Source organism: Oncorhynchus tshawytscha, linkage group LG15, assembly GCF_018296145.1.
Source record: "Oncorhynchus tshawytscha isolate Ot180627B linkage group LG15, Otsh_v2.0, whole genome shotgun sequence".
NCBI lineage: Eukaryota > Metazoa > Chordata > Actinopteri > Salmoniformes > Salmonidae > Oncorhynchus > Oncorhynchus tshawytscha.
The window spans coordinates 8,055,119-8,064,640 of record NC_056443.1 but is presented as its reverse complement, the minus strand read 5'-3'; the positions used below and the strand labels follow the sequence as shown (position 1 = coordinate 8,064,640).

The 9,522-nt window shown below is 45.8% G+C and overlaps 1 protein-coding gene across 15 annotated transcripts in view; it reads right to left on the bottom strand.

The window, feature by feature from the left end:
- Positions 1–709: 709 nt before the first annotated feature.
- The window catches only part of LOC112214324 (pleckstrin homology domain-containing family A member 5-like), a 145,113-nt gene continuing 136,300 nt past the window's right edge, over positions 710–9,522 (bottom strand). For 7 of the 15 annotated variants that reach the window (XM_042298047.1, XM_042298048.1, XM_042298049.1 and 4 more), the window contains 12 exons: positions 8,473–8,622; positions 8,179–8,280; positions 7,926–8,078; positions 7,475–7,660; positions 6,621–6,765; positions 6,238–6,371; positions 5,771–5,971; positions 4,988–5,581; positions 3,821–3,972; positions 3,450–3,616; positions 2,388–2,510; positions 1,912–2,053 (listed from right to left, as the gene is read on the bottom strand). In XM_042298047.1, coding sequence (XP_042153981.1) covers positions 2,428–2,510; positions 3,450–3,616; positions 3,821–3,972; positions 4,988–5,581; positions 5,771–5,971; positions 6,238–6,371; positions 6,621–6,765; positions 7,475–7,660; positions 7,926–8,078; positions 8,179–8,280; positions 8,473–8,622 — 2,067 coding nt within the window. In that variant the 3' untranslated portion in view covers positions 1,912–2,053; positions 2,388–2,427. Of the gene's footprint in view, positions 2,054–2,387; positions 2,511–3,449; positions 3,617–3,820; positions 3,973–4,987; positions 5,582–5,770; positions 5,972–6,237; positions 6,372–6,620; positions 6,766–7,474; positions 7,661–7,925; positions 8,079–8,178; positions 8,281–8,472; positions 8,623–9,522 lie in introns of those variants that run through there. The other 8 variants (XM_042298051.1, XM_042298056.1, XM_042298058.1 and 5 more) reach the window with 4 other exon arrangements.

Below are 9,522 nucleotides of genomic sequence, written 5' to 3'. Positions count from 1 at the left end.
CAAAAGATTCAGAGCCTCATTAACATAATGGAAGTATCACTACTAATGTCTGTCAAAGTTTGGCAAATGGGCACAGCATGAACGGAGGAGGGAGGGGGAAGGGAAGAAGGTGGAAGGATGGGGCAAGAGGGTGTGAATGGAGGTAACTGACCTTATTGTGTCAATGACCTGGCTGCATCTAGTGTGACAGTGGCATTGTCCAGAGCAGAGATCATTCATTTACCAAGCTATTGGCCTTTAGGACACACTTCCAGTTGAAGGCCAGAGAGTCCCAGTCCCTCAACAATGCAGAATGGAGTTTCTTGACCTTTACAAAATTTGTCAATGTCTCCTCTGCAGCACAATCAGAGCTTCTATCTCATCAGTGATCAGCAAATCATATGTAACATAAAACCAAAACAGCAGGAAGCATTGGAATTTGAATTCCTTCTCCCAATTTTTTATTTATTATTATTATTATTATTATTTTTAAATGTGGGGGTGGCAGGTAGCCTAGTTGTTACAGCGTTGGACTAGTAACCAGAAGGCTGCAAGATCGAATCCCCGAGCTGACAAGGTCGTTCTGCCCCTGAACAAGGCAGTTAACCCACTGTTCCTAGGCTGTCATTGAAAATAAGAATTTGTTCTTATCCGACTTGCCTAGTTAAATAAAGGTACAAAAATGTAAACACTTAGCATGTTTCCTAACAACATACAACTCCAACCGCAGTTAAGAACATCAACATTTATTTCACATGATATAAAACAGATGAGATATGAACATTTTGCATATTAACTCTAATAATAATAACCTCAGTTACAATTTCTGCTCTGCTCTTTCTATGGTGTACATCATTTACACAATGAAACTTTACATTTATGTACATTATATTTGAAGTCCTAGAGGAACAAAATGCCTGCTTATTGCTTATACATGTGCTATTCTCTTCTCTCTGTCCAGGACTCCACACAACCAGACAGAATCTAACACACAACCAGACAGAATCTAACACACAACCCCTAATCTCATAAAACTATTTTATCTTTCATCTATATTTTACTTTAAATATATCTCAGCCATAGAAAGAAAGAATAAAAACAGAGAAGCAGATCAATTCTAATCCAGGACATTCACATGTGGTTGTCGGCGGCGACCAGATCCTCCCGACATAAATAAACACAACCTTAATAAAATATTTAAACTCTGTCCATCAGCAGCAATATGGTGGCACCTTATTGAAGTATAAACCCATTGTATAGATAGTTCATTCTATATGTTTTATATATTTATATATTAACAATGTGTATGAACAATGGGGGAATGTGCAGTGTAGAATATGTGGAAAATTAAACTTTTAGGGCCTCAGGTTAAAAACGTATATGGGAGTAAAACCAGTAAAAAAAATTAAACCCGTAAGAGAATATTAAAGTAAAGCACTGCCTTCGTGTGTGTAGATTTGTTGCTTGGCCCTCTCCATTGCTTGTGACGATCTCAAATGCATTCTCCTCGAGTCCTCAGGTCCTCGTCTCCTTCTCAAAACCCATTGGATGAGAAAGCCAGAGGTCCCTCCCCTCTGACCTTCTCCTCCAGTGGGTTTTGAGAAGGAGACGAGGAGACAGGACGCGAGGAGTATGCAATTGAGATCTTCCCAGTGTGAGACTCTTCTAATGTTCTTATTTACAACTGTACAGTCCCCTCCTCGTTACAGCAGTGCTCAGCTCATAGACACTCAACGCATCCTCACAGAACATGTCCAAAATAACAGACCATCATAATACCTGTAATAATAATCAATTATCACCCTGTAATACTATCTTGTCCTCTGAGATCTCTGTGTGAATGAGAGAGTTTTGTATCGCAGTTATTGTGTAGGCAGTAAGTAATACGAGCAGGCCTGTGGATCTACTCTTTCTGTCTGTCTGGCTACAGTCGTTTCTACTGTACACACACAGAGAGCTACTGGGCATGCTCTGTGCAGGCTGACTGGTGCCATCTTGGCTCTGTAGGATGCCATCTTGGATCTTCAGACTGGCATCGCTTATGAGTCACTGCTCACAAAGGTCAATGTCTGGGCTGCAGGGACGAGTGGGAAGAGGGAAGAGAAAGAAAAGAGGAAAGAGGTGAAGAGACACAAAAATAGCTGAGGTCACAAGCCAAAAGCCAAAGTCTCAAATAAATCTGAGAAACTGTTTACGCTGACATGACCCGAGAGTACTTTTTGATTAGATTATAAATTATGGCTGTGTTAAAATGGCTGGTGTGATATTGCCTGCTGTGTCAATTTACCCTCCAAATCTGTGTCGATTGGAGGGTAAATCACTGAGCTTTGGGCCCTGGAGTTTAAGGGTTGATGGGTAGAGATGAGTAAAGGTCAACGGTTGTAGGTAAGGACAGAGAAGTCTCTTACTGAGTGCAGTTGAGTTCACATAACCACCTCCTCGACACGTCTACACACACATGAAGTGGGATCCGTCAGTGAGTTGAGGAGGAGAAGGAGAGGAGGACTGGGGCGGGCAGGGCAGGCTTTTCACTGCAAACAACACACACGGGGCAAACCCACAACACATACAATACCAGTCAAAAGTTTGGACACCTACTCATTCAAGGACACCAATAAGAAGAGACTTGATTGGACCAAGAAACACAAGCAATGGACATTAGACCAGTGGAAATGTGTCCTTTGGTTTGATGAGTCCAAATTTGAGATTTTTGGTTCCAACCGCCGTGTCTTCGTGAGATGCAGAGTAGGTGAATGGATGATCTCCGCATGTGTGGTTCCCACCTTGAAGCATGGAGGAGGTGTGATGGTGTTTTGCTGGTGACACGGTCTATGATTTATTTTGAACTCAAGGTACACTTAACCAGCATGGCTACCACAGCATTCTGCAATGATAAACCATCTCATCTGGTTTGTGCTTAGTGGGACTATCATTTGTTTTTCAACAAGACAATGACCCAACACACCTCCAGGCTGTGTAAGGGCTTTTTGACCAAGGAGTGATGGAGTGCTGCGTCAGATGACCTGGTCTCCACAGTCATCCGACCTCAACCCAATTGAGATGATTTGGGATGAGTTGGACCGCAGAGTGAAAGAAAAGTAGCCAACAACTGCTCAGCAAGACTGTTAGAAAAGCATTTCTTATGAAGCTGGTTGAGAGAATGCCAAGAGTGTGCAAAGCTGTCATCAAGGCAAAAGTTGGCTACTTTGAATCGCCTCAAATATATTTTGATTTATTTAACACTTTTTTTGGTTACTACATGATTCCATATGTGTTATTTCATATTTTTGATGTCTTCACAATTATTCTACAATGTAGAAAACTAGTACAAATAAAGAAAAACCCTTGAATGAGTAGGTGTCCAAACTTTTGACTGGTACTATACGTAAGTGCATTGACATTTATCAGTTATATATCAATCCATCAACCAATCATCATTAACAAAGCGATTTCTGACTGTGTTCTCAAACCTGCCATCAGGTTGTTGAGTTTAGCTCCCTCTGCTGGTAGTTCATAGGATATGTCAATGTTGTTCCCCTGGGTCTCATGCTCCGGGGCCTCCCCTCGCATCGCCTCACTCTGCATCACATCCTCCTCAGGTTCAGGAGTCAGTGCTTCTGACACAGCAGCTGGCAAACTGGCACAGTCACACCTTCACATTCAGGCCTTACTCCAATACTTACAAAAATGCATCCTTCTTTTCTGCCTTTAATGAGGTAGTCACTGATCTAAATACAGTTGGATGAAGGAAGGGGTGGTTTTGAAGTATTCAAAAAGGGTCAAAGTTGCTATCGATCCAGAGAGGCTAAGATATGTCCTGGTGAGGCCCAGCTAGTCTCACCTGTTGTGGGGAATGAGGGTGCTGGGAGTGTGGGTATTTCTCCTCTCTGTCTCCCTCTCCCCCTGCTGTTGATGTTGTCCAGGGATTAGGTACTGTACATACAAGGGCTTCACACCCTGATCTGATATCACCATCACCTGGGTCTCTGACACCTGCAACACACGGACAGTGAGATAGCCCAGACTACAGTCTGTGTTCAGGAGGTACCAAACAGAAAAATATGATTTGAAATGGAGCTCTTATTTTCATATGCCCTACTGAACACGATCATGGTGGTCTAATGTCAACCCCTAGAGGCTACCTCTTCTGTATTTGGGGATCTGAAGAAACTCCCGTCCTTGAGCAACACCAGCAGTACACATTTTTTTTCTAGCCCCTGGACATGCACACCTGATTCAACTTGTCAACTAATCATCAGGCCCTCCATGAGATGAATCACCGATGTTTGTCCCAGGGCTACAACAAAAATGTGTACTGTAGATGATCCACAAGGACTGGAGTTGAGACACACCGGTATAAAGGGCATGGTGATAACCAATGGTCTTAAGCAGCTCTCGCAAATATTATTTTAAAACTGGGCAACTATATTAGAGGACATTAATCGATCCAACATCATCATCAGATCATGAGATTCCGTGGAGCTCAGGCCAGCTCAGAGAGGTGCGTCTCTCTCTGTAGCCCAGTGTGAGTCACCACGGCTGGGCTGAGGCCCAGAGATAAACCTCTAAATCCAGGCTGGATCCTCCTCACGCCCACAAAGCCTCCATTAGCCTCCCAGATCAGATTAAAGGACATTAACACGGAGACCAGGCTGCTGCCTACACAACACAGCCACTTACACCCTAAAAACCCTGAAACAATCTTAGCTCAACGTTATTGGATTAGATATACATTTGTCCTTGGACGGGGAATGCGTTTCAAGTCTATCCTTTATCTCTGAATAAATACTTTCTTTGAAAACGTTCATTTTTCAGTAAAGGAATACATCATCAGTACTGTCCCTCTCTGTGCATCCTTGGTATGGATCTTTCCTATTCATACAGAGTTACAGTACACCATGCTGAGTCAGTCACCACTCCTACTAGTCATCAACATGCGTATCAAATGATAGCAGAATATGTATGGCAGACTCTCTGGTGGTCTGTGTGAGTAGGGACACTCCCGTACCTCTGTGTCCATGTTGGAGCTCTCCGTCCGGGGCTGTGGCTCCTCCTCACTCAGCCTGGGGACAGGGATGACATCCACCTCCTCAGCTCTGTAGCTGATCTCCTCCACCACAGTGATTTCCATCTCCAACTCCACCACTGCAGCCGTGTCAATATGCAGCGCCTCTTCTGGAGACACTGCAGTCCTCCCTCTGACTAGTTCTTCAGCTGCAGCTCTAGCCCTCTCCAATTCTTCTGCAGCTGCTGCTACTGCGGCCCGGTCTCTCTCCAGCTCCAATTCTGCAGCCCTGTCCAACTCCTCTTCTACAGCCACAGCGGTCCTGGCCATCTCCTGCTCCACCACTGCAGCCACCTCAGTCATGTCTCGCTCCAGTTTTTCTATTGCAGCTCGACCCCTCTCCATTTCTTCTTCAGCAGCTGCTGCAGCCCTGTCTCTCTCCAGCTCCAGTTCTGCACCTCGGTCTCTCTCCAGCTCCACGGCTGCAGTTCTGTCCCTCTCCAGCTGCTCTGTAACTCGGTCTCTGACCTCCTCCAGGTCTTGCAGTGCTGCCTCCAGCTCCTGTGTGCCTCTGGAGAACACCACCTCTCGCCTGACCTGTGGTAGACACACATGCCAAATGAATAACTCAGTTTTAACAGTGTGTACACGACACTGAGAAACAAGGTTTATCAACACACACACACACACACGCGCGCGCGCGCGCCCCCCCCCCTAGCTGTCTCTGTTGTCATGTACACATCAAGTCCTATCAAACACACACACACCAAACAGAGGAGGACTTACCTGTGTAATGAAGGGGTTCTCCTTGGAGAAGGATGGAGAGCGTGAGGGGGAAATACTGCTGCTACTTCTCTTCTTCTCCTTGAGCGAGGCCTGCTGGTGTCGCCTGATCCTCTCCAGCTGCTCCTCTACACTCATCCTGGCTCTGCCACTCTCCCTCTCTCCCGGTCCGCACGTCTGCTCCACCGCACTGTGAGGACGGTCCTACAGGGGGAGCAGTGGAGCAGGGATCAGTCACGTTGGATTATTTTTACACCGAGAATGTTTTATCTGCCTGTCTATTGGTGACATATTATATCAATCTCCAGCTTTTGTAGTGGTAAAAATGGCAGGGAATGAATAGCAACAGTAGCACCTCCAAATCCAAAATCAGTGCTGTCCTGTCTATCAAACTGTTTCTAACATGTTTTCTAGGGTCAGTATATAGTTCAGTTCCCCTGCTATTCCCTAAAGTGCTGAGTCAGGCTTACAGTCCTGGGGTCAGACTTCTTGCTCTTCCTCAGGGTGACGTAGGAGGCGATGGTGCAGGACTCTGGGGGGATCATGGGGGATTTGGTCCTGGGGGGCACGATACCCACTGGGTAGACTGGTACTCCTAATGGGACTGGGACAGGGAGGGGGACTAAGTCAGTTACAAAGCCATTTGGGGTGTTAAATTCTTTTTTTTATATTCAGTTAATAGAGTACTTATGAATCATACTTATAATACTCTTTATAAGTTTACTTTGTATGGAATTTCTAATTACAACTTGAATTCACTGAATTACAATAGTTTTGACCCTAGACCGTATCCACCTTGAAACAGCGACAGCAGGGTGACCAAACAGGACTTTGTTGACAGACAGTGACTGACCTTTAGTGGCCGCAGGCTCCTTGTCAGTGGTCAGCCCTGTCTGTAGTCTGTCCTTGTCATTGTCCTCTCCGTTGTTATCATCCACCTCCTCAGCTACAGTGGTCAGCTCTGGCTCACTCTTATACAGACGGTAGTCTGGGCCTTGCTGTAGAGGGACAGAGAGTCAGCAAACAGAGGTGCACACATAGGAAACACGCACAGGCACGTGCGCATGCCTGCACGCTCACACGCAGGTCACAAAGTGGTCATGGTGGATGTGACCGATGGACAGTCGAGGGAAATTTAAAAAGGAGCTGCAAAGAGCAGAAAACTGTTAACGGGCAGCCCAAACACTAAGAGTAGGCACACCGTGGCACAGCACTCAGACACAGTCAGAATGACAACTGGGGTGGAATCACACAATCACACATGCTTCCATGGAAACAAGAACAAGCCAAACCGAAGAGCAAACTGAGATGATAAACCCAAGGAATGAATACGACAAACTCAACACTCCAGGGTAAGAGGCAGGGAAAAACCTAAATGTAGACTAATGTTAAAACAAATGACAAATGATTCAGAGCAAATGAAAAGAGTCACAACGGTGACCCAAGTTGGCGATGAGAGATGATGTATGGTGAGGGTAAAGGTGGAGGGTCAGGGGTCAATGTGTACTGGTCTTGTACAGAGTAGGATAAAGTTGCCCCTAGACACCGACCTAAGATCAGTTTTGTATTACCTCTCCCTAACGGTTAAGATTAGAATTTATTTGGTGAAGTTAAACAGATCCTAGATCTGTGCTTAAGGGCAAGTAGCGATGATGAAGCACAACGACAGGGATGAAGGGCCAGGCGTGAGGGGTCAGCGTGTCTTACACTGCTGTGTGTTCCGTTCCTCTGGCCGTGCTTGCTTGTGTGTGGTGGCGGACGGGTGCCCGAGGGGAGGGAAGGGGGTACAGCGGGAGGGCGCTCTGTTGAGCCGTAGGACTGGGGGAGGGGCGGGCGGGGGGGCTGACGGTCCCCCTCCGTGAGAGGACAGAGTGACCGGAACGAGGTCACCGGCTGCCGCATGAGGAGAGGATAGATAGAAAGTTGTTGTTGTTGAGACACTCTTGGGACAACAGCATGCCACACGAGACCCTGTGTAGACAGATCAGCACAGCCTCCTTGTGGCATTGAGTGGAGCTATCTGGCTCCCATCCATCTCACATGTAGGCTACGGACAGCTCTAAATCAGTTCACAAAGACTCCATGCACAGATTCTATTTATCTGACGCTGACATATTCTGATGTTTTTCTTGATCCACAAAGGAGAAGTGAGACTCACCTCGTTCTTCTGTAGGTTTGAGATGGGTTTGGAACCAAGGAAACCAGTGTCAGTGGTCCTCTGGGGTTTGTTCTTGGCCAGAACCTCCATCACATCCTGGATCCTCCACAGCTCCTTCTGGATGTGGACATGCTGCTGGCTGGGAGGTTCCGTCTGCTCACACAGTGACAGAAAATGATCAAAAACACTCTCCATCTTGCAAATGTGTGATTGCATGTGAGTGAGTGGTTGAGACTGAGTGACAGAGACTTACCTGTGGGCTGCCCAGGGCCTCTAGCTGTTCCAACAGGTTGGTTTTGGCCAGAGAGACGCCAGACTCCATTTTATCATACTCTCTCCACGACCGCTCCAACTCCTGTGAGACAAGAGGGTGTCACTACTAGACAGTCTGTGTGTGTGTGTGTGTGTGTGTGCGCTTGTTTGTGTGTGTGTGCACTGACTCACAGCATTGTCCCTGGAGAGATCTTGACAGGTGCTGATCAGTGTGTGTGTGTGTTTGTGTTGACATCTGCATGTACAGTGTGTGTGTGTATATATATGAACGCACAGTGTTGACCCGTGCCAGTTCTCTACAGGTACTGAGCAGTCCATTCTGCAGTACGTCTCTCTGCTGTATAAGGCTCTGTACAGCTGCTGGGTTGTCAGAGCTCTGCTCTATCTCCTGACTGGCAGACAGCAAAGCCGTCTCCAGGGTGTGCTGCAGAGAGATAGGAAGAAGAAGGAAGAAAGAAAGAAAGGAGAAGACAACAACACAGGTCAGCACAACATCTACAGCTAACAATTGTCTGACAACTACACACAGATACAAACAGAACCACAGGCAAAGAACCAACCAAACATTATCAAAGCATCTCCACCATCAAAAGGGTGTACCGTCACTCCCAGGACTCTAGGGGGCAGGCTAGGGCAGCTGTCTGAGAGAGAGAGAGTCTCAGTTCCCAGCTGTGAGTCTGCTAGCTAGTCTATACACTGTGTACTTGTGGTACAAGCCTGGCAGAGGAGGGATGGTAGTCTTGGAGTGACCATGAGAAAGTATTCATACCACATTTTATTTTGTTATAGCCTGAATAAAATAAAAAATAAAAATAATAATTCATTTGTCACAACACCCCATAATGACAAAGTGAAAACATGTTTTTAGAAATGTTTGCAAATTTAAAATGAAATACAGAAATCTAATTTACATAAGTATTCACACCCGAGTCAAGCACCTTTGGCAGCGATTACAGCAGTGAGTCTTTCTGGCTCTCTAAGTCGCTCTTCAAAATTCTTCAAGCTCTGTCAAATTGGTTGTTGATCATTGCTAGACAACTATTTTCAGGTCTTGCAATAGATTTTCAAGCAGATTAAAGTCAAAACTAGAACTCGGCCACTCAGGAACAATCACAGTCTTCTTGGTAGGCAACTCCAGTGTAGATTTGGCCTTGTGTATTAGGTTATTGTCCTTCTGAAAGGTGAATCCATCTCCCAGTGTCTTGTGGAAATCAGACTGTACCAGGTTTTCCTCTAGGATTTTCCTTTTCCTTTTCCTTTTCTTAGCTCCATTCAGTTTCTTTTTTATCCTGGAAAAACTCCCCAGTCCTTAATGATTACAAGC